A 26,969-nucleotide genomic window follows, 5' to 3' on the forward strand; every position below is an offset into this window, starting at 1 on the left:
AAACTTTGAATAAAGAAAAAATGCCAGTAGGCCCATCCATTCCCTTCTCACTCATTCCTTACTCCCATTTTCCTTCGTCTTCTCCTCTTCCACCTTCCCCCCACCCTCACCTCCACCGCCATTATTACCACCCCCAAGAAACAAACTCCTAAAATCAGCATTACTCTTCTTCGGCCCAACAAGAGCAACCCCATTCGTCCTCACCCCCAACCCCGGCGCCCCCGTTCCCATGCCCATCTTCGGCTTCGACCTCCCCAGCACCTGCGGCCGGTTGATACTCGGCGGCGGCGGCATCAACTGCGCAGCCGTCGGCGGCTTCTTCCTCTGCTTCTCCGGCTCCGGACGCGCACACGGGTCACTCCCCGCCACCTTCTTCTCCCCTTTGCTCTGAAACAGCTCCTCCGTCGTGCCAACACGCAGCTTCTGACCAGCTTCCACCTCCAGCCCGTCGATCACCAGCTGAGCCTTCCCCGCCGACGCGGCATCCTTGTACTCAACAATCGCGCCCCCATGCCGGGCATGCAACGTCAGCTTGACAAACTCCCCGGCCGGCTTGAGCAAATTCCCCACGCGGGCTTCGTTCATCGTGTCAGGAACGCCCAGAATGACAACCTTTCGATCTCTCGCCGCACCGCCGCCGCCGCCAGAAGATACTGTTGATTCGGCAGCTGTGGACGCAGGGGATTCGGCATCCTCGGCGCCTCCCCAGGCTGTCGCCGTCTTCTTCTTCGTCCCCTTTGGCATCGAGGGCTCGACCTTGATCGGATGCTGTCCAAACATGGCCTTGTCCAGCAGCTTGATGGCCTCCTGCGCCTCCTCCTTGGTCTGCATCACCACAAACGCCGTCCCCAGATGCGGAATCCGCACGCTGACCACCTTGCCAGCCTTGGTAAAGTGGCCTTCGACCTCGTCCTCCTTCATGGTGCGGGGGATGTTGATCACGTGCAGCTCTCTCTCCTCTTCCTGCGCCCCTTGCCGGTGCTGCTTGTGTGCTGGGTCGGATATCTTGACCACGAGCCTGCACCTCCCACCCAACGCCTTCCCGTCCAGCTTGAGCGCTGCCTCGGCCGAGGCCCGCTCCCGAAAGGTGAGGTAGCAAAACCGCCGCTTCACGTTTTCCTTGAGGCTGGGGAACCGGATGCTGTGGATCTCGCCGTGGGCCTTGAAGAGGTTGCGGAGGTACTCCTCGTCGGCGTCTGGGGGGTAATTGGTGACAAACAGCGTGCAGTCAATGGCCGGGGTGACTTGGATGATCCGGTCGCCAAAAGGTTTGCCATCGCGGATCAGTGCTGCTCGCGCATCGTCCGAGTGTCGAAACTCGACCAGGGCAACCGCGTCATCGTCCCCCTTTTTGAGGTCGATGTTGTTGACGTGGCCGTAATCCCGAAAGAACTGCTTGATCTTGGTTTGGGTGGCGTCAGCAGGCAAGTTCCGCAAGAAAACCGTGTTGTGCTCGCGATCCCGTTTCACGTCATCCCCGTTCGTCTCGCTCCTGGGCCGCTTGTTAGCAGCATCGTCTTCGGCCGGGGTCGGCTCTCGCTTGCGCTTGGATCCGGGTGACGCGGAACCGGAAGCATCTGTCATGGGGACGTCTTCGCTCCTGTCCGCTGGCGCTGCTTGCTCCCGGGCTGCTGCGGCTTGCCGGGCTGCCTCGGCGGCCTGCCGTGCTTCCCGTTCTCGGCGCTTCTCGACCCCCTTGCGCGTCTTGTAGATGGTGTCGTGGGCCTCGCGCAGTGTTTCGGCCAGCTCGTAGTCATTGCAGTGCTTGAGGTACACCTGGAGAATCCGTTCGGGCCAGTCAAGAGTCCTAACCTTGAGCGCCCTGGTGAAAACGCGGGTGGCCAAGCTGGGGACCAGCAGACCTTGAGCCTGTGTGTTGGGGGTAGGGCTGCGGAGTTTGGCTCTGTGTGCGGTGAAGACTACCATCTCCCAGAGATACCAGTTGAGCCAAAAGTCGTAGCTGTTAGCGTGCAGCGGGATTTGCGACAGCTCATCCCAGATAGCACGAGCCCCCTCGATGTCTTCCTTCTTTTCGGTGAGAAACTGGATCAGAATCTTCTCGAGGCGGTAGTCCGGATCGCCCTGGTAGTTTTCGCCGTATTTTCGCTGACCCCAGTGCTTGACATCCTCGAGGGCAGAGGAGAGACCCACTTCGGCAACATCAACAGCCTCTTCGCTGGCCTTGGGGTTCATGGCTGTTCGCTTGAGATAGCCGCACCATGCAGAATACATGTCCAAAACACCCGTCATTCCGTCTCTGTCAAGCTGGGGACTGTTGGTGGCGGCATGCTTGATGCGTTCGACGTCGGCAAAGGTTAGCGCAGCCTCCTCGGCAGCCAAGATGTACCGAGCCCACACAGGACCCGCCCAGGGAATGTGATGCACGGCGCGACGGAGAACGTCGAGCATGTTTGGGACCAGATTGGCCGAGACGCGGGCACGGCCTGCCTTGAGGTCCGACTGGGAGGTCGACACCAGCGTGATAAAGTTAAGCCATGTAGTGTCGTCCGACGCCAGCACGCCTGTCAGCGCCCTTGAAAAGAGGCCGAGACAAATCTTGAAGTTGTCCAGCGCGTCCCGCTTGCCCTTGTGCTGCTTGATCTCCCAGTCAATGTACTCTAGCATCTCTGCACGTACCGCTGCCGTGTCTCCAGACTTGACGGCCAGCGACAGCTTGGTCTCGAAAGGGTCGCGCAGCGCATACAGGCGCTTTGCATTCTTGGCGCTCCTCGTGATCTGCTCCATCTCGCTCTCGTAGGCCTGGCGGTTGTACTCGGAGAGGAATGTGGAAAACATCTGGGATGTCCTGTCCCAGGTGGCGTGCGGGACAGTCAGCCGATTGCGGAACAGCTGGGTGATTCTGCGAACACCAGCCTCGGTCACGGTCCGCCTCAGCAGCTCCATCTCGAGCGAGATCCAGCGGTCCCAGAGTTCGTTGCTGTCGGACAGGCGGTACTGGACAGCCTCGTAGCCCCGCTGCCAGAGGTTGAGGGCGGCATCGATGGTGAATATGGAACGTCCGACCTCCTGCTCTTCTGGGGACCAGCCGGCATCGCTAACAGGTTGACAGTCGTTGTAGAGCGACCAAAAGTACTCGCAGTAGGCCATCCAGACCTTGATGCTCCCGGGCTCGGCCGACACGGCGTCGTTGAAGCTCTCAATCACGCGCACGCGTGCCTCGAGGTCGGTGGCTTCGCGCAGCTGGTGGTCGACATAGTCGACCCAATTGTCCTCCCCCACCGGGCTCGCCATTATGCCTGCTTTCTTCGAAGAGGCCGTGTCATTGGATGTCGGAGAGACCCGTCGCCGCTTGTGAAGCTGCGATGTGGCTGTACGTTGGACGGGAGCAGAGAAGACGGCCGTCGCTGGTTTTTTCTTCTTTTTCTCGCAAACGGCTGGCTAGCTGGCTGGCTGGCAGACTGACTGACTTTCTGGCTGGCGCGGAAAAAGAACTGGCTAGGTGCTCGTTTGGGAACCTTCGGAAAGGACTGGGACTCGAGGTTAGTTTGTTTGCGGCGGCAGCAGACGACGATGCGACAATGCGACAGGTGCGACAGATGCGATAGACGGAATCGGGTGCTCTTCTTCTTCTTTCTGTCACAGAAGGGAGTCGCAGCAGTGGTTGTCGATGGATGGGGGGAGTGGCAGCGGACGTGGCACCCTGGGAAATACAAATTCCGCGGGCTTTGACCCCACCCGGGGGCCTGGACTACGGGCTTGGGGCCTCCACCCGCCAAGGCCCCTTCTGCCAACAACCGCGTTTTTCCACCCAGAGCAGCAGCACCGACCTCACTAAAAGCATCCTTCATCTCTCTGTTGACAGACTGACAGACTGACTGACTAAACTGCCTATTAGATAAGCTATAATAAATACCTGGTTGGATACTCTACAATGTATGTCCCCCATCCCGACAGTCTGGGCTCACGTGTGGCCGTGGGCCTGGCTCCCGTCCAGGTAGTGCAAAACGCCATGCAAAAAACAAAAAAACTTAAAAAATTAAAAAAATTAAAAAAAATAGGAAGATGGGACGGCGGGGTGCCGGGACCGACTCCATCTTTGACATTTGGATGTATCCAGGTGTCTTCTGTATTTACACTACTGAAAGAGAAAAAGGACCCTGGATTCAAGTACCTAATTTTTACCTACCGTTGGTGAAAAGGCCAGACAGGCAGAGACACGGCTGGACAGATTCATCCGCCCTGTGGTTTCTAGTGGTTCTTGTGGTGCTTCCCATCTCATGGCCGCTCGTCATTGTCAGGCCGCCGAGACTTGGGGGTCTCCGCTGATCCATGTAGATCACGACTGAGGCTGGCCAATCACAGCATCCCCTTCCTCCGTCCCGCAGGACCCTGACCAACCCTGACCACCGGCCACGGAGTGCCCATTCGCGACCACGAGCCTGCCGAGTGATTTTACAGCTTGTTTTGTTTTTCAGCTGTTGCCCTGCCTCTTTTTTTGTGCAGGCTGTCAGGCTGTCAGGCTATCAGGCTGTGCCATCAAACAGAGGACCGTCTTTGGTGATTCCAGGCCCGTCTGTCTCAGTCATCCGCCTGACGGGACCTATGACGTAGTGGCGCATTTGCAGGGTGCCATCAGGGACTCGTCAAAGTGCCGTCATATCCGATCGAGCAAAGCGTTCTAGGCCCCCCAGCGAACACCCCGCACAAAAGTCGCGCCATGCCGCTGACCAATCACCAACCGCCGTTTGACGAGGCTGTCTTGCTGAACACACGCCCAATCATGTGTAACAGTATGTCTATCACAAGTGTACCAGTCAAAACTGAAGTCCATATATTTCTCAATTAGATAGACAATGCTGTTCTTAGAAGTTGTGCCCAAAGACGGGTTAATACGCAACTTGCAGTGGAGAAACTACTTGAGTGACTGCTACTATAAAACATTGAGCTCAAGTCAACGCGACGGTCGACCTGACCTATCTTTCGAGCGCCTGATGGATTCAGAACTCCCTCGCGACTCTTACCAGCAAACAAACTTCGCATTCCGTTGGCAATCAATCTATCTACCCACTCTTCAAATTCCCCTTCTTTTGCAAGTTCTCACGGTTCTATATCTTCCTGACTCTGTCACTCCAGCCCCACCATCTCCAACCATGGCAACTAACGATCTTCAGATTCTCCATCCAGACTCAGCCAGAGTTCACTTGAACTCTCGTGGCTTCGTCAAGATCGAAAGAGTCGCTCAGAGCACCACCGAACCAGCGACCGACGTCCCTTGGTTAACGACTACTGGCCCGCCGACTGAAGAGATCTATCTTGCCAGAGTCACTGCCGGCAATCTAGAAGAGCTTGCCACGGCTCTTCGATGCCAACGAGACGGCGACACTCAGTTGTACGAAGTTGCTATCAGAGCTGTCCCCGCCAGCAGTTCCTCGTCGGTTGTCGCCCCCACGCCTTCTCAAACTCCCGAGTACTCGATCAACAGTGCAGAACACTGCGAGAATGATGACTCTATTGACAGCGATGAGCTCCTCGTCACAAGCCTGCGGCAGAAGTTGCGTAAAAAGAAGAGGGGTAAGTAGATGTCTTGTCAAAATGAGTGGCAATACATCAAGCCAGCTTGTTTTGTATCTGCAACTAACTGGTTGTCCTGTCAATACAGCACATAAAGCAACTTCCACTCCTCAAAGACAGCAGAACTCTCGCAGCTCTCACACCATCTCTTTCCCTCCGCCTCAAGCTCTTGGGCCCAAGGCCAGCCCAAGCCTCTTCTTCCACTGGTCTCACGCCGAAGATCAGAAAGCCCGCAGGCAAGCCAGAGCTGCTCAGATCGCCGCCTTGGTGTTGCAGACTCAACGGCGGCGCAGATCAAACAGATCGCGACGTTGAACACTGGTAGATTTAAAAATCACTTCGGGCTGAGTGATGAGAGATGTTGGGGAGATCTGAGAAGCATGCTAAACTATAGAGCAAGAATTGGCGATGTACGGTACCACTTGTACTCAGGGATGCCATCTGGGGATCGGCCATAGCGAGCTCTCAGATTCTATAATAAAAGCATTGATAAGAGCCCTCATTTGGAAAATACAAGGTCGTCTTTGAGCCCTAGCTTTATTCAGAACCTCAGTGCCTAGTATATCAGGATCGTGTTAGTAATTCCAACTTTCCCTTTCTGTTGCCGAGCTCAAGGAATTCACCCTTCTCAAAATCCCTTAAACACGAACATCACTGGAAGTAAGAAATCGCAACCTCCAACTGTTCAACCTCCTCTTCCCCTCCACAGCCACCCACCCTCCCAGCAACAGCCCACTACCCAATGCCACAAAACAATACCACCATAAACAAACCAGCCGCATCTATGTCCCTCGGTACAAAATTCAACTTTCAAACCTACAGAATTCCAAATTCAACCACACCTCACATGGATGATTAAACCCGTCCCCCCGCTCCAAGAAAAAACGCCCAACCTCATCACATCACTCATTGTCAAAAAGTCCAGACAGACTATCCCATCCATCCATTCGTTCCTGCCGTCCCTCCTCTCCCTAATTTATCCAATCATTTATTACAGGCGGGGGTGCGCATCTAGTATCTAGCAGCACCTCTTATGAAAAGAAAACATGCCCCTGCAGCAGTTGCACCCAATGGTGAACCCGCCCCCGCGGAGGTTGAGCTGCCCGTCGTCACCATCGTCGCCGTCTTGTGTCATTTGGGGTGCGGGGTGGGATTTCTGGTAGGTCAGGCCAGGTTACATTGTCAGCGAGGGAGGGAGGGAGGAAAGGCTACAGAAACAAAAACATACGGGTTGGTCGGTGATGATTTGTTTGTTTGGTGGTGCTGCTGCTGACATTTGCATGGCTTGCGGGGTGGGGGGTTGATTGTTATGGGTGGAGGGCATTTTGACGGTGAAAGATGGAAGGATGAGGGGAGAAGAAAAGTGGGAAAGGGTTGTGGTGTGAAAAAAAAACCTAGAAGGTGAGATGGTGGAGTAGGTCGGTGTGTGTTGAGGGTGTCGTCAGCGTGGGCAGGCGGGGAGGAGGAGAAAAACCAGGGAAACCCGATGGCGGTAGTTGTTGAAATAAAGTTGGGTAGGGAGGAGGGGGAAGAGGGAAAAAAATAAAAAGGTCGGTCTGGACCGGCGATTGGGGAGGGAGGTCAGCCAATGAAGAAAGATATAAACCGGGTGATCACCGATGCTGAGACAGGCACAACAGGCACGGGGGGAGGGGCGGTGCGTGGTGAGATGTGATTGGTTACGACACAAGAAGAGGGGGGGCTGGCTGGACTTGAAAAGAGGATGGGCGGGGCATATCATTGATATGTAAGAAAATATCCTTGGCAATTTCTCTTTCCTTTCTTTTCAATGGCTGTTTGACTGGAACATGATAACGACCGACGCCTACTACGACCTCTGCCAGTATTTGTACGTGTATGCTTCCACCTACTACCCACCCAGCACACCCAACCTCCTCCTACACACAATCCAGATCTTTTACTCCTCGCCTAAGACAATAGGTAGTCAGTCCGCAAAATTCTTCCTCTCGCAACCCTCTTTTTTCGCGGGCTCACTATGCCTTGGGCTTCGTACACTTTTGCCACTGCAAGTAATGCTTCTGCACAAACTTGAGATCCGTCGAGTCGACCTATAAAAATCGGGTATTCCGAATCAACATGGGATTCTCTCTCTTTGTTTTTGACAAAACCAACAACCCCCTCTTCCACCTTGTCATCAAGTTTCTGGTAACAAAAAAAAAAGAAAAAAAGAAAAAGAGGAAATCACTCGGTGCATCTCCGCCACCTTGTCCTGATCTTCTCGAGTCTTCTTACCGTAAGGAGGGCGGGCTTGACCGCGTCCATGGGCGACAGCCGCACCTCGGAGTTGATGTTGAGGAGCCCCTCCAGCCCGCAGGGGGACCAGACGGTCGACTCGACGCCAAAGGTGTCCGTCTTGAGGTAGTTGTCGTCGTAGGGGCCCTTGAGCGTGAGGGTCGAGGTGATCTGCGGGTGGTGGTGTTGATGGTTAGCATCGATCTCGGTTCGTTCGTGAGCAGAGCATGAGGGGCCTGACTGACCTGCTTGGAGTCGCCCGAGAAGTAGTAGGTGGCCTTGCAGGTGCCCGTGTCTCCGGCGGGGATCTGAGCGTACCCGCGGTAGTCGGCCTTGAAGACGGAGAACTGGTAGCCCTGGGGGTACTTGATCTTGACGTTGAGCTGGCAGTTCTTGCGGTAGTTGGACGCGCTGATGCCCTGCCCGGCTTGCGCAACAAAGTTGGCGTACAGCAGCGTGATGGTGGTCAGGTCAGAAGAGAGCTGGCCCGAGACTGTACCAGCAGGGCAACCGGAGCCGGCAAAGGCGAGGCCAACGATGGAAACCTCATGGCCAGACGGGGTGTCGGCGAGGGGATCAACGAGAACCGGAGAGGCCGTGGCAAGGCCAGCCACGAGGGGGAGAATGGAGAGCTTCATCGTGAGTTGTTCTGAAGGTTAGATGGCGCGATGGTTGGTGATGATGAAGCCAAGGTGATTCTGAGGAGGATTGAAACAGCCTTCTTATACCCCGAATCTTTAAGTGTTCTCCTCCATAAGCTGCTGTTGCTATTTTCGTCGCCATCAAGACCGCTCCAGATCGGCCGAGACGATGCCCTCACTCTATTGCGGAATTACGGCGTCACCTTCCACGAGATCAGCAGTCATGAGACCGAGCTGCTACTGGTGCGGCTTAAAGTCCGTTCTCGTCTGTTGCCCATTTCTCAAGGAGCAAGAGGCTGTGGCGTTCGAGACAGACCACGGCTGGCCTGTCGACATATGAGCTCTATATGAATGCCTAGCATTCCCGGCTTGTTGGAAAAGGTGGGAAGGGCGTCTTAATCTACGGCGACACCTTATTCTTCCCTTCGCTGCTATTTTTGAGGCCTCAATCTCTAACCTGCCGCGGCAGGATGTAGGTCAGCACCTTCACTCTAAATTAAAGACACTCGGAAACCGCCAAATGCTCTTTTGCTGTTACTTGTCGCTCACTAAAAGTTGCACAAATCCAGGCTTTTGTCATTTATCACTGCAGCTGTCCCCACACTCCCTTTGGCGGGTTGAAATTCCATCAATAGACAGCTCAGGAGCTCTGCGTCTCAGACCAACACCGCCCCTTCCGGCGAGAGAGGCGGCAAGGAAGTGCAAAGCGACAGACCACCAACACGTGAGAGGGTCTACGGCGGGCCAGAACAGACCCAGACCCAGACCCAGACCCAGGGAACTGGCTAATAGGGGTCGATGATCATATTACCGCCGAGACAGACACGGCAGAGAAGCGAGAATCCGGGGCACCCTCACCAGCTGAGCGACTGTGTGAGAAATAGGCTAAACAAGATAAACATGCTTTCTGACATGGCATGTGCAATCTCGTGTTCTCACAGGCCAATCAATGTTATCAGATCCGGGATCCCAAATGGTTTCGGGAGTTCTCGGTGAGATCGAAGCCTCTTCAACTGTACAGGCTCCCTAAGAAACTCGGAGCTTTTTGGATGAGCTAACAGCATCCGCCAGATACACACAAGATTGGATATTTCTTCCACTGACTGATGGTTATCACCGAGTCGTTAGATCTCAAAGATCGCATCAATATCAGATACCTATCCTCAAACATCACCTCCACCATGGTCTCTACCACAAGCTCATATCTGCATTGCCAGTTAGCAATATTGACCTCGATCCATCAAACATGTGTTCCATCTCTTTGAGCTGCAAATTCCATCCTTCCACACACCACTCTTCTTCCACCTGCCACACGGTCAAAAACAAAGCATTCAGAAGTGTCGTAAAAACCCAGCCCCCTCCCCCAGAGCTAATCTGATAAATCGATCTTCCCCCGCAGTCTATTCATCACCACCCCCATCACAAGCAAACATCACCATCTCTGACCTTTCCATTCCTACCTGCCTACCCCATCTGTTTTGATGCCCATTCTGATCGCTACCTCGTGTTTCACCTAGATGACGCCTATCATAGCGTTACCCGAGGGGGTCGTGGACTGCTAAAAGAAGAGACGTACCATCACTACACGTTAGAACTCCCAGAAAAAGAGGGAGGAGGTAAAGGTAACAAGGGCGGGGTGATTCTTGCATCGATTCTCGATATCTTTGATTGGATACCATCGAGGTTCCAATCCTGAACGTAAATGGTTTCATCTTGAGGAGAGAGGATGGTCTAAAAGATCAACATGAAGGACAGAGAGAGCAGGCAGATGTACACCACCTTTCCCAGACTTCAAACCGCGGGAGAGCAATCGTAGAGTGAATCTGGCTTGGCCATACTGACTTGACCCACCTCACACCCACATGACATCTTGTCTTTATCCCGCTACCTTTACACATGCCACACCCATAATACACAACTCCTCCCCAGATCTACCCAATCCCAACCCACCCCAACTCAATCCAGATCCTACCTCAACTCCTTCCCCCCAGCAACACCACCACCACCCTTCTCCCTCTCCCTCTCCCTCACCTCCCACGCCAGCCCAAAAATCCTCTGCCAAACCTCCAACCACCTCTCCTGCTGCGCCGTCACCAACCTCCCCGGACTCTTAAAACACCTCGCCAGCATCTCCCTGAGCCTCGCCCTCAGCACCTTCATAACCAACATGGTCTTCCAATCCGGCACCGCAAACCTCGCCCGGTTCCCATCCAGTACCAAAACCCCCGAGTACAAATCCGCGCGGACATCCCCACAAAGCAGCGCAACAGCAAACGGGTCCACAGCCGTCGTCTCGTGAGCGTTCAAGAACCTAAAAACAACAAACAAACACAGTTAGCAAAAGAGGTCCCCAACCACCCCCCCAGAAAAGGAGAAGAAAGGAAAAGAAAGAAAAAACACATACTGCTTGTTCTGCATAATATGATAATAACTCATCCACTTCACCTCCCCATTCCCACCCCCTTTATTCACACTGCTAGGATGCAGCTGGATCGCCTGGTTGTTCCCCACGTTCCTCCACCCCTTCCCCTCCCTCACCAGCAGCTTGGGGTAAAAGCTCCACGCGATCACGCTCTGCGCCACAACCTCATTGTCGCTGTTGCCGTCCACCCTCTTCGGTATCTCAAAAAACACCTGCCCGCTCCTCCTCCTCCGCCCGCCAAACCGCAGCCGGTTGTGCGCCTGCCTCTCCTCGGCCGTCAGCTGCAAGAAGCCAGAGTCCACCACCGAAGTGATGAGCTGGCCCTTGAGGTCCTCAATGTTGGCCAGCGTCTGCGGCGACAAAAAGTTCTTGCGGCAGAACTGGTACTCTGCCCCGCTGCTCGCCGAAGACTGGCAGACACGCTTCCAGGCCGAGTAGGCGTTGTAGACGGTCAACAGGTCCGAGTCGCCCTTGCGGAAGCCGCGGCGGACAGTGTCGGCTTGGCTGCGCTGGCCAAATGGGGCGATAAAGGGGGATTTGGACGACAGGATCGCCGCCACCGTGACGGCCATGTCTAGGCACTTGAAGATGGAGCCCAGGAGGATCAGTTTCCCGAGGAAGACATCAAGAGGTAGACGGGCAAGCTGCAGACCGAGCGGTGTCAGCTCCTCAGACGAAGCCGTCAAGGCACGAACATCCACCAAGGCATCGATAGCCCTCCGAATGTTTTTTGCTGAAGGGGGATCCAACGCCTCGCCCAACGTCTCCTCGATCCCACCGATCTTGCACGTCTTGACCCGAATCGCAAGCTCCTGCAGCGACAGCCGCAGCATCTCGGGGGTCTGCTGATCACTCATGATATTGTCGTGGCGGTACTTGGTAAACATGTGGAAACACAGACCCTCCTGCACACGACCAGCACGACCGCGACGCTGCTTCGCGTTGGCGCGGGAGATGAACGTGTCAATCAGACGGGAAAGCTGCCGTCTCTCGTCGAAGCGCATCTCGCGATGCTTGCCCGTGTCAATGACACACGTCACATCAGGGATCGTGATACCCGTCTCGGCAATATTGGTCGCCAGGACAATCTTGCGAACACCCGGCGGCGGCACCAAAAACGCCGCCTCCTGCTCCTCCGTGGCAATAGACGAGTGCAAGGGGTAAACCAGCCAATTCTCCGCAAAGAACTTATCACCCAGCAGCATGTCGTTGAGGGTGCGAATCTCGGCAATACCCGGCAAGAAGACCAAGATGGCCTTGCTGAAATCTGTGTAATTCGGATCCACCGCAATCCTCGAGATCAGCTGAAGCACCAGGTCAAAGTCGATCTGATACTCGTCCATCGCCGCCAGGGTATTGCGGGTACGGGGCGAGTACTGCCGGAGCGCTTTGATGAGTTCAGGTTTGGACGAGTTGTCAATCTCAGCCTCGACATCATCATCCAAATCGGTGAACTTCTCCTTTGACGGTCTCGTGTCAAGCGAATACCCAGTCAACTCGACGGCATCTTCCAGATACGCAACACTAACCGGGAACGTCCGGCCAGGAACGGTAAGAACCGGCGCGCCGCTCAGGTACTTGGAGAACCGCTCAGCATCCACCGTGGCCGACATGAGCACCACCTTGAGATCCTTTCTTCGAATCAGCAGCTTCTTCAACACAATCAAGAGGAAATCGCTGTCGATGGAACGCTCGTGGACCTCATCAAGGACCAGATGCGTGATCTCTTGAAGGTCGTTGGAGCTCTCGAGCATGCGCATGACTATACCAGTCGTGGCATACACAAGCCGCGTCTCCCGGCAAGTGTTGGACTCGAGACGGATCGAGTAACCGACCAAGGACCGAGATGTTCCCAAATCGCCCTTGTTCTCTCCCAGCTCCTCACTGACGCGCTTGGCCAGCGAGAGGGCCGAGATACGACGAGGTTCTGTGCAGTAAATCTTGCACGGCCTGCCCTTCATGAGCTGGTCTTCGAGTAGAAACGAGGGGACCTGCGTGCTTTTGCCGCAACCAGTCTCACCGCACACAATCACCACCTGATTCTGCTCGACGGCGTTGACCACTTGCTCTCGGAACTGCCACATGGGCAGCTGTACTCTTGACTGCAGCATAACTTGAAACCGAGGGGTTTGTGCTTTTTGCAACCAGATATTTTGATAATACTCGGGATCAAATGATTGTCGCTTGACCCGTTCATTGTCGGACTGATCCGAGTCCGTCAGGTTCTTGTTCTGGCCACGCCCCTTGAAGCCCTGAATCAAGACACCATCCTCCAGTTCCTGCTCCATTCTAGTGCGAACCATATCCCGGAGATGTCTGAGGGCGTCGCGGTCCAGCCCGTCCGCCTTGTTCTTCTTGGCCTCGGCCATTTCTGACCAGAGATCCTTCCAAGTGGCAGGCAGCCGGAGGGCCACCTTTTCCTCCTTGCCCGAGGATCCAAAGATGCAAAACAGGGCGGTTGTGGCAATGTAGGCTTCAGACTGTTTCAAGTCGGAAGTAGAGATGGAGATCATCTTGTAGACAAACTGCGTTGGCGACATGAAGACCTCAATCTCGGTGCTTTCAGGCGGAGGAGGGATATCTTGAGGTTTGGACCAGACAATCTCGACGGCATGTCGGTTCGCAAAGGCAATATCGGAGAGAACATGGTATGATATCCGAACAGATGAGTCCCTCGAGCGGCACGCCTCCTCCAGAACCCGTATTGGGCTCACGCCAGTCCACTTCCCAAAGTCCCTGATGGTTACTTTCGAGCCATCTGCGCCGTTCATGACAGTGTTGGACTTTCCAGTCAGTGGGTCAACCTCATTCACTGGTAAGCTAGCAAAGAGATCGGCCAGAGCACCGTCCTCGTCATCATCCTGTTCGGCCAGAATCTCAGCGGCAATACGTTCCGCTTCTTCGTTGATATCGTCTGACTCGGCTGTTGGCGCAGGAGCGGGTTCCTCCTCGGCCTGTTTCTTCTTTGCCTCCGCCTTGGCTGTCGCGTAGTCCTTTTCGAGAGCAATTTTCTTGTCTCTCCATTGCTGCTCGGCCACATACTTGTCAAAGAGCACATCCTTTTCGATCCTGTCGAGCTTGGCCAAGCAAAGAGCCTCTTCTGGGTCCGCCACAGTGTTTCCCTTGGCACCACCCTTGCCTTTGGCCACATCTTGCCGCGGGCGCCGAATCTCGAACAGTTTCTCCTGTGTCTCGAGGTACAAGGGCAGCAGTTGGTCAGGCTCGATATCCTCATCGTATGTTACGTTCGATTTCTTGGGCGACGGTTGACGAGATCGATCAGGTGCACCATTCTTGCCCTTTTGTGCGCGGCGGGGTTCGAGGTCAAAGGGCGTGGTCGCGCCAGAAGGCAGGGGAGAATCAGCGCTGATGTCTGTGAGAGAAGTAGTGTGAACAATATGGTAACCTAAAGATAACGGTACATGGGCAGGGAACCTACCTCCTTGCGCCTTGCCCGAGCCTGGTTTCCGTCCACTGTAGTCTGGCAGCTCGGCCTTGGAGCATTCCCTGGCCAGCCAGTCTAAAATCTCCTCCAGACCCCAGATAGAATCACTCTTGACATTGGGCGAGATGTTTGGCGCAATGTCGAGAGCGAATTGGAGCGCGGGCTGTACTCTATCCTTGGGAAAGTCGGTGTTCTCCAATGTTTGCTGGAGGGTCCATAGCTTGATGATGAGGTCTTCCTCAGGAGGTAGTCTACTAGTTGCGCCCTCTGATGTGACGCTCGACGCAGCGAATCGGGCCTCTGCTTGAATCAAATCCAGAACATGGTCCATCAGCTCTTGGGGAAGCCATTTCTTGGTATTGATGGTCTCGGCCTGTCCGCGCAGGATCCGTCTGTCTGTCTCGAGGCGGGTCTTGATTCTCTGGGCATCTCTTCTGACTTTGGCCGCGTATTTGTCCACCAATATTTGCAAAGCCGACTCCTCCAACTGGCGCTCGAATTCTTCGGGACTGAGTTCCTTCGCTTTGGGTGCGTTGGTCGTGTTGGTGGTGCCGGCGGCTTGCGGGGCATCTTTCGCGTCAGCGGCTGGCGGGGCGACGGCATCGTCACCTTTGCCGGCCGGGGTGTCGGCGGCAGCTTCGGCGGGGTCTGCTCTGGGCTTGGATGCGATGGAAGTGGTCGCAAAGCCGCGAGCCGGGTTCGCGGCCGGCTTCTTTGTCTTTTTCTTGCCGGCCATGCTGTAAGTATGGGGTGCTGTGTGAAAGAAGTTGCGAGGAAAACACAGCAAAGCGAGAGGACGGCCGGCGATATTATGGGATGTTGGCGCTGACTGACACTGAGGACGGCCCTGAAATTTCTCGACTCAGCCTGCTTGATTAACGGGCAAAACACGACCGCCTGCCAGATTCAGGTGGAGCACCCCACCGCTGCGATGGGGTCGCTATTCCAGCTGGGCATTCCGGCCAGCGCGACGGAGGGACAAGAGTCGTGGTTTGCCCTGAGCTGTGGTAGTCGCTGTCGCAAATTGACCGGGCTTCAAGGGTTTCAGGTAGCAAAGGCAAAGTAAGTAGGCGGTGATTCGGGAGAGACGTTTGAAGCTTGGAAACAGCGGGTTTGAAGTTCGAGAATGGGTCAATCGTTGTTCTGATTGCGCCAAAGGAGTGCTATTGAATCGCAAAGGGTACCTACCTACATAGCTGTAGGTTCGAAGTGGGCAAAAAAGATGAAGCTCCCAAGCAAATGTGAGACAGCTCTGCCGCCGTTGGATCGTTGGATAGGGGCGGGGTGCGGGGCAGTTTGAAGAATTCCGGGCACTCACGCACTGTGTTTAGCGTAATAATACTGATGGAAAGCACAGTGCCAATAATTACCAGCCAGCTTGGGTGTGGCAGCTGCAGAGCAGCCCACTTTGGGCGAAATGTGAGTCGTCGCCGAAAAACAGTCCGTGAGGTGGACAGTGACATTTCAGGAACAGCCTTCTAGAAGCAACATATCACGGCCAGCGTCTTCATTTTTCCCTCTCCAATCTCTCCAAAATCGACTGCGGGACTGGGCCGCCCGACCATGTCATTATACGACCCATTACTTGAACACCACATCCAACATGTCTGAAGCTGCCACTGCCTCTGCCAACGCCTCGTCGAGCGACTTTGACCTCAAGCACGCAAAGACGGCCCTGACCCTCTCGTCCACAACCGCCAGAATCGCCCAATTGCGCGCCATTGACGAGAAGATTGCCCATAAATGTGAGCACCGGTTCCCGTCTGTCCCTAGCAGCAAGTGGTCAAGTGGTGTGGTCAGCTAATCTAACCCTGTCTGTCTCTTCGGCTGTGGACAGCTCTCGACAAGCCCTCTACTCTAGGCCTCCTCAAGGTCATATTCTGGACCCATGCGTTTTACACCGATAAGCACTCTCGACACGCCGTACAGCGATGTCTTGTCTCGATCTGCAAAACAGGGGAAGCCGATGTCCTCGCCCCACTAGTGGCCGCCGTGAAGCAGGAGATCCAGAAACCCGGAATTGCGCCAGGAAATGCGTTTGTGCTGCTGGAATGGTGCAACCTATTGATTGATAACCTCGCCGGGACAACGCTCTGGGAGAAGTTTGGGAACGACATTATTCAAGCAACAGCCGATGGCCTCGACAAATGTCTTCAGGCCACCGCGAGGGACAGCGTGGGGAGGTCGGCGCTGGTCATCACTCGGAGGGGGTTCAGGAAAATTGTTTCAGCCGATATCAAGGCCGTCGAGGCTGCCATCAAGCTTCTCACAACCAAAGGAACACAATCAACCGCCAAAAATGCTGCCTTGCTGGGCGTGATTGCCGGTGTGTGCTCACGAAAACCCGAGGCTAAACCCATTGTCGAAAGCGCAAAGAGCCTATACATTACCTTTTACACACGCGAGATTGTTGGATCAAGAACGCCAGTCCCCAAACACATCGCCAATGGTCTGAGTGACTTTTTCTCAGCCTTCGTGACGGTTGAGGATCTCGACAAGGACGTTTTTCCAGCTCTGGAAAAGGGTCTGCTGAGAGCCCCTGAAGTGGTGCTGAACGATCTTATCACGCCCCTGGTTCGGTCTCTCCCTGGTTTCGACCTGTCCAAGGCACTCAGTGGGCGATTCACAAAACCACTACTCTCCAACCTCAAGTCTTCTAATGCTGCGATTCGCACTGGGGCTGTGTCGGCATTCAAAGCGCTCGCCACGAGCTCCAAGGATCTCACCGAGGTGGAAAAGTCTGCTGATGAAGTGCTCACTCCTCTAAAGGGGGGAAAGCTCGCCTCTGCCGAGCACAGGGTTCTTCACTCGGAAATCCTTGTTGCTTTGCCTACCTCCACATCTATCGCAACCAAGATTGCCACTGGGCTCCCTACCGTTGTGGGCAAGGAGGCCAACGAAGCCGCCCTGAGCGCCGAAACTCTTGCTCTCAACGCCAGTGCTATTTCTTTGCTTACCGGGTCTGAAGTTCCAAAAGCGCTGGTTGACGTTTACGCCAAGGGGCTGGCAGACAAGAAGTTCCCCGTCCGTCGGATTTGGATTCTTCGAACCGGCGAGGTGCTGCGGAGCATTCCCCAAGATACCGAAGCAGGGCTTCCTGCGGGTTTCATCACGTTCGCTGAAGCTGTGGTGCCACCACTTTTGGCTACCTTCAACGAGGTTGTCGCCAACTCTACCACCGCTTCGCAAAACGGCATTGTAACTGGCGCGCTTGTCGTCTGCGGCCTCGCACCGCTGTTCCACAGGTTGCAGAGCGCCAAGCTGCAGGAGGCCATCAAGAAGGCGGCTATCGAGAAGAACAGTTTGGCGTTTGAGCCAAAGCCGTCCTACTTGCTCGTCCCAAGAATCTACGGCAAGTTCACTGGAGATGATCTCGAGTGGCTTACCCGCGCGCTCTCCAGCACCGCCTCTACCCTGGCTTCTAGCAACGCTGCCGCGAGACTAGCCTGGGCGCAAGCATACATCTATGTGATTTGCTCCACCGTCACTACTCCTGCGGTAAGACGCCAGGCCATGGATAGTCTGACCGAGCTCTGTGTAAAGACAGCTGGTTCGGAAGAGTTGTCTATCGCCGCGGAGATTATCAACGGCTTGTGGCAGTGGATCGAAGCTCTCGAGACGGGCGACAAGGAAACAGCCGCTGTTCTTTCCAAGTCGGAAACGACCAACCTTCACCTGGTACTCAAGGCCATTTGCCTGAGCCCAGAACGGGCTGGACCTGAGGTCGACAAGACCAAACTGGAGACGCAAATGTGCTCTCTGCTCGTCTTGGCCAAGCCCAATCTTATCCCACGTGCGAGCTGGATTGAGCTTTGCCTGAGAGTCCAGCTTGATCCTGGTGAGCTCGCCAGAAAATACGACCACCGGCTCATCGACGAGATTGTTCAGAGGACTGGCTTCGAGCAAAAGTCAGAGGCCGTCAAGGCCGCAGCGTACAATGCGGCTGCCGAGCTCGTCTTTGTTGCCCCTGAAACCATGACTTCACGCATCGTTGACCTCATTCAACAAGACCTGGATGTCGCCGCGGTTGAGGCCGTCGGTCCTCTCGAAGCTGCCATCTTCCGCACCCCTGAAGGGACTGCATTTGTCGACGTTTTGGCCAAGAAACAAAACACGGTTCCCAACAAGAACACCAAGGATTATGACACATTGAAGTGGGAGCAGGAGCTCAGAGAACAGCTCGCTCAAAAGAAGGGTACTCAAAAGAAGCTCACTGCCGACGAGACAGCCAAGGTGAACGCCCAGCTCAAGAAAGAGGCGGAGGTCCGGAACTCTGTCCGCCAGACTGCTGCCAAGTTGATTCGGGGCTTCGGCATTGTCAAGAGTCTGGCCACAGGCCCACCAACAGATGCCAGCCGCTGGATCGGAGCGGCCGTCAAGGCAACCCTGGATGTTATCGATGCCGGCGCTTGCTTGATCACTGCAGAGACGGGCCCATTAGCTTTGGTCACTTGTGCCGAGCAAGTCACGAACCGACTTGGGCCCATCCGCCCCTTTATCGGGGCTGCTACCCTCCGCGCCCATGAGGTCTCAGCACTGCCGGACACCTATACCCAAGAGCCTTTCTTTGATCTTGTTACCAGGGTGCTGTACCGCTTGCGTTTTGCTGGTGAGCAGCGCCCCTTTGACACGGTCTCGCTCATTTACATCCTGCCGCTCGTGCTGCTTGTCCTGGAGAAGGGGGGTTTTGGCGCCACCGCTGAGGATCGCGATGCCCAGGTTGTTCTCGCCATCGATATTCTCACTTTCCACACAGATGCCTCGTCGGATGAGGCGGTTCCCCGTGATCAAATCATTGCCACGCTGATTGCGTCGATGCAAAAGTACAACCAGCACTACAAGATCATCAAGGATTGCTTTGCCGACATGGTGCGCTGTGTTGCCCCCAACATCACTCCTGAAGAAATTGCAATCCTGTCTCGCGGTGCCGTTGTTTCTCAAACAAGCGTGCGGTCTGCGGTGCTGCAGTCCATCAGCGCCGATGTGGACATGAGCGATCTTGAGGTCTCGGAAGAGATCTGGCTCGCCTGCCACGACGACGTGGAAGAGAACGTTGATACTGCTCGCGAGATTTGGGAGGAGAGTGAGTTCAAGGTGACCGAAGAGCTCGCTCACAAGATGCTGCCCTACTTGGAAAGCAAGGATGCGCAGCTTCGCCGCGCCGCTGCCAGATCGCTTGCCGAGGCTGCCAGCCAACACCCCAATGTCATCAACCCTATTCTTGAGAAGCTCAGGGCATCTTACAGCGAGCTAGCGAAGCCTCGCGTGCAGCTGCTGGATGAGTTTGGCATGCCCAAGAAGATGGACCTGACGGATCCTTGGGAGGCTAGACATGGTATTGCCCTCGCATTCAAGGATATTGCACCACATTTGCAAAAGAACCAGCTCGAGCCATTCTTTGCCTATCTCATCGAGCAAGGGCCGCTCGGTGACCGAAACGGCAATGTACGTGCGGAAATGCTCGAGGCTGCCAACATTGCCATCGAAATTCACGGCAAGGGCATTCTTGACAATCTCATGAAGACGTTTGAAAAGACGCTCGAGGCGCCTGACAAGCACTCTGAGGCGGCAGACCGTGTCAACGAGGCTGTTATCATCATGTATGGTGCTCTTGCCCGCCATCTCAAGCACGGCGACAAGAAGATCCCGGTTGTCATTGAGCGCCTGCTTTCGACGCTCAGCACCCCGTCCGAAACTGTGCAGTATGCCATTGCCGAGTGCCTCCCTCCCCTGGTTCGTATTTCGGGTGACAAGTCGTCCAAGTACTTCGACCAGATGCTCGAGGTTTTGATGACGTCTCAGAAGTACCCTGAGCAGCGCGGTGCTGCCTACGGTCTGGCTGGTCTTGTCCAGGGCAGGGGCATTGCTGTGCTGAAGGAGTATCGCATCCTGGTTACCCTTCACAGCTGCCTCGAGAACAAGAAGGATGTCCGTCAGCGCGAGTCTGCCCTACTGGCTTATGAATTGCTGTCAACCATTCTGGGCCGTGTCTTTGAGCCCTATGTCATCCAGATCGTGCCCCAGCTTCTCGCCGGGTTCGGTGATGCCAACGCGGATGTGCGTGAGGCTGCTCTGGCTGCTGCCAAGGCCTGCTTTGCCAAGCTGAGCTCGTATGGTGTTAAGCAGATTTTGCCCACACTCCTCAGAGGTCTTGACGACGATCAGTGGCGTAGCAAAAAGGGAGCTTGCGATCTGTTGGGTGCCATGGCGTACCTGGACCCTCAACAGCTGGCTCAGAGTCTTCCCGAGATTATCCCACCACTGACGGCTGTCCTCAACGACAGTCACAAGGAGGTGCGGTCTGCAGCCAACAAGAGTTTGAAGAGATTTGGCGAGGTCATCACCAACCCCGAGATTCACAGCTTGGTCGATGTTCTCCTCAAGGCCCTCAGTGATGCCACCAAGTATACCGACACTGCTCTCGATGCGCTCATCAAGGTGCAGTTCGTGCATTACCTCGACGCGCCTTCGCTGGCTCTTGTCAGCCGTATCTTGGAGCGTGGTTTGGCCGATCGTTCCAACACCAAGCGCAAGGCGGCCCAGGTCATTGGCAGCTTGGCCCATCTTACCGAGCGCAAGGATTTGGTCTCTCATCTGCCTGTGCTCGTGGCTGGTCTCAAGCTTGCTATTGTTGATCCTGTGCCTACCACCCGTGCCACAGCTTCCCGCGCCCTCGGTTCACTTGTTGAGAAGCTGGGCGAGGATGCGCTGCCAGATCTTATTCCCGGTCTTATGCAGACGCTCAAGTCCGATACTGGTGCGGGCGACAGACTTGGTTCTGCCCAGGCGCTCAGTGAGGTCCTTGCTGGTCTTGGTACTTCGAGATTGGAGGAGACCTTGCCTACCATTCTGCAAAATGTCGAGTCTGCCAAGGCCTCGGTCCGCGAGGGCTTCATGTCGCTGTTCATCTTCTTGCCCGTGTGCTTCGGCAACAGCTTCGCCAACTATCTCGGCAAGATCATCCCGCCTATCTTGTCTGGTCTTGCGGATGATGTTGAGAGCATCAGAGAAACAGCTCTCCGTGCTGGTCGCCTTCTGGTCAAGAACTTTGCAGTTCGTGCGGTTGACTTGCTCCTTCCTGAGCTTGAGCGTGGTCTTGCTGACGATAGCTACCGCATCCGTCTCAGCTCTGTTGAGTTGGTCGGTGATTTGTTGTTCAACTTGGCTGGTATCAAAGCCAATGCCGAGGAGGACGAGGAGGAGGATCAGGATGCTACCAAGGAGGCCGGTGCGTCTCTCCGTGAGGTTCTCGGGGATGAGAAGCGGAACAAGATTCTCTCGGCGCTGTATGTCTGCAGATGTGATACCGCGGGTGCGGTGCGGTCGGCGGCTATCAGTGTCTGGAAGGCGTTGGTGCACAGTCCCAGAACCCTCAAGGAGCTGGTACCAACGCTCACGCAGCTTATTATTCGGCGGTTGGGCAGCTCCAACATGGAGCACAAGGTCATTGCTAGCAACGCCCTTGGTGAACTTATCAGGAAGGCTGGAGATGGTGTGCTGGCTACCTTGTTGCCTACGCTGGAGGAGGGCTTGCAGACGTCGAGTGATGTGGACGCCAAGCAGGGCATCTGCCTTGCGCTCAAGGAGCTCATCTCTTCTGCCTCTCCAGAAGCGCTGGAGGACCACGAGAAGACGCTCATTTCTGTTGTCCGCACGGCTCTCACCGACTCGGATGATGAGGTTCGCGAGGCAGCGGCCGAGGCATTTGACTCGCTGCAGCAGATCCTCGGCAAGCGTGCGATTGATCAGGTGCTGCCGTATCTGCTCAACCTGCTGCGGTCCGACGAGGATGCTGACAATGCTCTCGCGGCACTGCTCACGTTGCTCACCGAGACGACGCGCTCCAACATCATTCTGCCCAACCTCATCCCGACGCTCATCGCGCCGCCTATTTCGGCCTTTAACGCAAAGGCGTTGGCGAGCCTGTCCAAGGTGGCCGGTCCGGCTATGAACCGCCGTCTGCCAAACATCATCAACTCGCTCATGGACAACATTATCAACTGCACCGAGGACGACCTCAGGGAGGACCTCGACAACTCGTTCGACACGGTGCTGCTGTCTATTGACGAGTATGACGGGCTCAATGTGGTGATGAACGTGCTGTTGCAGCTCACCAAGCACGAAGATCACCGCAAGAGATCGGCCACCGCTCGCCACTTGGCCAAGTTCTTCGCCGAGGCCGACGTGGACTACTCGAGATATAACCAGGACATCATCCGGGCGCTGCTGATCTCGTTTGACGATCGTGACAAGGAAGTCGTCCGGTCCGCGTGGAGCGCCCTGAGCGAGTTCACCAAGCGGCTCAAGAAGGAGGAGATGGAGGCGCTGGTCCCGTCGACAAGACAGACGCTCCTCCACGTGGGCGTTGCGGGGGCCAACCTACCTGGTTTCGAGCTGCCCAAGGGCATCAACGCCATCTTGCCCATCTTCTTGCAGGGTCTCATGAACGGCACGACAGAACAGAGGGTCAGCGCCGCGCTGGCCATCTCCGACGTGGTGGACAGGACGAGCGAGGCGGCGCTCAAGCCGTTTGTCACACAGATCACCGGCCCGCTCATCCGTGTTGTGTCTGAGCGGTCGACCGAGGTCAAGTCGGCGATTTTGCTTACGCTGAATAACTTGTTGGAGAAGATGCCGGCGGCGCTGAAGCCGTTCTTGCCGCAGCTGCAGAGGACGTTTGCCAAGAGTTTGGCGGACACGTCGAGCGAGCAGTTGAGGAGCAGGGCGGCGAAGGCGCTGGGGACGCTAATCAAGTTTACGCCGAGGGTTGACCCGCTGATTGCGGAGTTGGTGACGGGTTCGAAGACGAGCGATACCGGGGTCAAGACGGCCATGCTCAAGGCGCTGTATGAGGTTGTTAGCCGGGCGGGAGGCAACATGGGTGAGGGGTCGAGGCAGGCGATCCTGGGGATGATTGACGGGGGGGATGAGCTGGACGAGAGGGACAGCGGGATGGTGATTACGCATGCGAAGCTGTTTGGGGCGTTGGTCAGGAACGTCAGTGTGGAAGTGGCCGGGGGGTTGTTGAGGAACAGGGTACTGAAGGGAGGGGAAGGGGGTTTGATGGGGGTGTTGGCGTTGAATGCAGTTCTGTTGGAGGCGGCGGGAGTGGTGGGTGAGTGTGGGCTTGGGGACGAGTTGCCCGAGGTACTTTGCGCGGGAATGGTTGGGAAGGATGTGAGTACTATTTGCTTTTGATGTCTTGTTTTGGGAGTTCGAAAAGAAGCTAACATTTGAACACAGCCGTCAATTGCGGACAATTATATCGCCGCCACGGGGAAATACCTCCTTTCTGCCGACCTCCCCAAGTCGTTTGAGAGCACCAAGCCCATCTTCACCACGCTGTCCACCATTATCCCTCCGGGCAACGCGAGCGACACGCGCCGGTTGGCGCTTGTGCTCGTCCGGACTCTGGCGCGCACCCATCCCGACATGGTCCGCCCTCACCTGAGCATCCTTGCGCCGCCCGTGTTTGCCTCGGTGAGGGACACGGTCATCCCGGTCAAGCTGGCGGCAGAGGCGGCGTTTGTGCAGCTTTTTGCCGTGGCGGACGAGGAGAGCAAGGTGTTTGACAAGTGGATTTCGGGGATGGACTTGCAGGCCAATGCGAAGAGGAGCATGCAGGATTACTTCAAGAGGGTGGCGCTGAGGTTGGGGGCGCAGGTTAGGGAGAGGAGGGAGGCGGAGTGGGGGCGGGGGGGTTGGGGCTGTCGAATGATGAGTTGGAGGATGAGAAGGAGTTGATGGCAGTTGGGAAGGTGGATGTGGGGGGGGATGTTTTTGGGGAGGAGTAAGGGGGGGGTAAAAGGGTTGTGTCTACATGGTGTTACATAGGTAGTTGGGAAGGGAAAAATGTTATTTTGATGTATTTTGCTGATGGGGAGGGTGGTAGTACTTTAGTTGCTGCCTGCGTGTACTTTGAAGATCAAAAAGATTTGATGTCTCCACTTACATCTGGCAAAGGGGTGATTCAAGTGTCATGGTTTGGTTGTTGGTGACTGAACATGTGGAACGCAGTTAAAGTGTTGAGACTTGAGAGGTATAGTGGTGTGCTGTGTTGTATTGTGTTGTGTTGGGTTGTGTTGTGTTGTGTTGTGTTGTGTTGCTGAGGTAAAGAAAAGCCTAGAATTTCACCGTTGAGGACTCGGGATATGTTTGATGTTTAATAAACTCTAGGGGACAGTTGAGTGACAGTTGGAGCATCCTGGATGGCTTTCCAAAAGAGAATCATCTGTTGGCGGCAAATGATGGTAGAAAAGTGTTGAGAAGGTATATGTAGTACTCTTTTTTGAATTCACATTGCAGGCTATTGACTTTAAATTGTAGACGACGTGTATGCATGTGGGTTGGCTGTTAGGGTGTGGAAATGGGAGTGTGGTATTTGAGGAGAAACTAAATGAAGAATAGCATCCGAGACAACTGGCAGGGGTGATAGAAGGGGATTGAGGTGTTGGGGACGGGAGTCGGGTTTTTGAAGGTGGCTGTTAATAATTATTTTGCTGTGTTGCCATGGGCAAGTATGTTTGTCAGGAGAAGACTGCATCCATGGCTTCGATATGTTTGAGTAGGGTGGAAGACGGGCCTCATTTGAGTATCTACCTCCTCGCGATTAAAGGTTCGAGGTCCATGATTGCAAAAGTGTTGATATAATGTTTTCTGGTGGAATGCCTGTTTTGGCATCTGATGTCAATGGGAAGCCGGGCATGCACAAAGGTCATGAAGTCATGATTTGTAAGTGCAAGTGCTTGGTGTCCAAGACCCGAGTCTGTGCCCACGGGAAAATCAGTTTCATTTTTTGTTTCTATCTTTCTCCTGGCAACTTAGGCCTTACTAACATGCTATCAGGTAATCATATCATTCAAATAGCAATAACCTGCCAATATCTGCCCCATGTCAACAGAGAGCAAGCTGATGTTGTCGTTGATGGGCGCTTGATAAGCTGATAGGAAATAAAGTGGGGGCGGGCGCATGGACCGCTGACTCCTTGCCGGAGTTGCAGCGAGCAATTGGTTGCACGCGTTAGGGCACGTGATCCACACGAACCCTTTGCCAATCGCAGCCAAATTTGCGGGCCCACCCGGGAAACCCACAAACTGGCGGCTTGAGAAATTCTGAGGAACGAACTTCCCCTCAGCGGAAAATCCAATCCATCGACAACCTCCCATACTAACCATCTACAGCATCAATCCGTCAAGATGTGAGTACCAGCCGTCATCGATCCGACCGATTCCCACCATCACAGACCTGCCACATTTCAGAGGCCGGCGAGTTTGGGGGGCACGATGGCCAACTCCTCCGTGCAAACCGAACGAACCGCCGAAGATACAGCCCTTGTCGAATCCCCGATTTCCGTCGAGCACACACACACCTCCAGACACACGCGCCCATCGAAAAAAAATAAAATTAAAATACAGACAGAGCGACAAGATGCTGACGTTTTCGGCTCTGTAGGGTTAACCTGAGGACCCAGAAGCGCCTGGCGTCGTCCGTCCTGGGCTGCGGTCAGCGCAAGATTTGGCTCGACCCCAACGAGGTCAGCGAGATCTCCAACGCCAACTCCCGCCAGACGATCCGCAAGCTCGTCTCCGATGGCCTCATCATCAAGAAGCCCGTCACCATGCACTCGCGCTCTCGCGCGCGGGAGCTGAACCTCGCCCGCCGGATTGGTCGCCACCGTGGCTTCGGTAAGCGCAAGGGTACCGCCGATGCCCGTATGCCCGAGTACGTAACAACCGCCTTCGATTTCCCGGCCGAGTATCAGAATGGGAGGATAGGACTCGAAGACAGTCGGGGATATCTTTTTGGATTTTGATGCTCCGGGGGGGGGGGGGGGGGTTAGAAGAAATGCATGACAAATCGAGCATGTGTGCTGACAACCGGTGCAGGCAGGTCCTCTGGATGCGTCGCCAGCGTGTCCTCCGCCGTCTGCTCGTCAAGTACCGCGCCAGCGGCAAGATTGACAAGCACCTCTACCACGAGCTCTACCACTCCGCCAAGGGTAACACCTTCAAGCACAAGCGTGCCCTCGTTGAGCACGTATGTTTTCCTCCATCTTGTGGGCGGTGTGTTTTGGACACATGACACTGACATTCACCCTCGCAGATTCACCGTGCCAAGGCCGAGAAGGCTCGCGAGAGACAGATCAAGGAGGAGATGGATGCCAAGCGTGCCAGAACCAAGGCTGCCCGCGAGCGCAAGCTCGAGAGACAGGCGGCGAAGAGAAACGCCCTTCTCGGCGAGGGCGAGGAGGAGTCCAAGTAGATTTCTTCATCAACAATGTGAATGGACAATGGATTCTTGGCGGCCTTGCATTCGGAGTAATGGGTTGGGCTCTTTTATGGACGCATTCTCTCTACCTCTCGGTCCTCTCTCTGCTGCCACACGCTGGACTCGCTCCCCCCCGGCCGTGCAGGTGTGTGCTGTTGTGATGGGACGTGGTCTCTCCAGACTCGAGACAAGTTCTGGCTTCCATGTTTAGGCATTGAAAAACGGAATCAATGGGTTTGCCGGGTGCGATGACAATTATTTTCTTTTTCCCTTCGAGATATTGACAATCTGGTACATGTACAATGCTGTGCGGTTCAAGTTTGACGTGCTTGTGGGAGATGGACATGTCGAAGCAAACGAATTGGGCGAGTGATCACAAACATGGATGTACACATCATTGAGCGAAGAG

At 55.1% G+C, this 26,969-nt stretch overlaps 6 protein-coding genes across 6 annotated transcripts; 3 read left to right on the forward strand and 3 right to left on the reverse strand.

The window, feature by feature from the left end:
• Positions 1 to 51: 51 nt before the first annotated feature.
• On the reverse strand, positions 52 to 3,252 carry PODANS_4_610 (uncharacterized protein; the record flags this gene model as incomplete). The annotated part of the gene is made up of 1 exon (XM_001903618.1): positions 52 to 3,252. The coding sequence occupies one exon, from the start codon at positions 3,250 to 3,252 to the stop codon at positions 52 to 54; it is 3,201 nt and encodes a 1,066-aa protein (XP_001903653.1).
• Positions 3,253 to 4,814: 1,562 nt separating this feature from the next.
• On the forward strand, positions 4,815 to 5,847 carry PODANS_4_615 (uncharacterized protein; the record flags this gene model as incomplete). The annotated part of the gene is made up of 2 exons (XM_001903619.1): positions 4,815 to 5,532; positions 5,621 to 5,847. 2 exons carry the CDS (start codon positions 4,815 to 4,817, stop codon positions 5,845 to 5,847), a joined length of 945 nt encoding a protein of 314 aa, XP_001903654.1.
• A 1,934-nt stretch (positions 5,848 to 7,781) lies between these two features.
• On the reverse strand, positions 7,782 to 8,423 carry PODANS_4_620 (uncharacterized protein; the record flags this gene model as incomplete). The annotated part of the gene is made up of 1 exon (XM_001903620.1): positions 7,782 to 8,423. One exon carries the CDS (start codon positions 8,421 to 8,423, stop codon positions 7,782 to 7,784), a length of 642 nt encoding a protein of 213 aa, XP_001903655.1.
• Positions 8,424 to 10,394: 1,971 nt separating this feature from the next.
• Positions 10,395 to 15,029, reverse strand: PODANS_4_630 (uncharacterized protein; the record flags this gene model as incomplete). The annotated part of the gene is made up of 2 exons (XM_001903621.1): positions 10,395 to 10,737; positions 10,831 to 15,029. 2 exons carry the CDS (start codon positions 15,027 to 15,029, stop codon positions 10,395 to 10,397), a joined length of 4,542 nt encoding a protein of 1,513 aa, XP_001903656.1.
• An 867-nt stretch (positions 15,030 to 15,896) lies between these two features.
• On the forward strand, positions 15,897 to 24,037 carry PODANS_4_640 (uncharacterized protein; the record flags this gene model as incomplete). The annotated part of the gene is made up of 4 exons (XM_001903622.1): positions 15,897 to 16,038; positions 16,131 to 17,670; positions 17,734 to 23,470; positions 23,537 to 24,037. The coding sequence occupies 4 exons, from the start codon at positions 15,897 to 15,899 to the stop codon at positions 24,035 to 24,037; spliced, it is 7,920 nt and encodes a 2,639-aa protein (XP_001903657.1).
• A 1,373-nt stretch (positions 24,038 to 25,410) lies between these two features.
• On the forward strand, positions 25,411 to 26,554 carry PODANS_4_650 (uncharacterized protein; the record flags this gene model as incomplete). The annotated part of the gene is made up of 4 exons (XM_001903623.1): positions 25,411 to 25,490; positions 25,745 to 26,014; positions 26,179 to 26,329; positions 26,396 to 26,554. Coding segments are annotated over 4 exons (660 nt in total), but the record flags the coding sequence as incomplete, so codon positions are not given.
• Between the last annotated feature and the right edge of the window lie 415 nt (positions 26,555 to 26,969).

Source organism: Podospora anserina, chromosome 4, assembly GCF_000226545.1.
Source record: "Podospora anserina S mat+ genomic DNA chromosome 4, supercontig 1".
Classification (NCBI taxonomy): Eukaryota; Fungi; Ascomycota; class Sordariomycetes; order Sordariales; family Podosporaceae; genus Podospora; species Podospora anserina.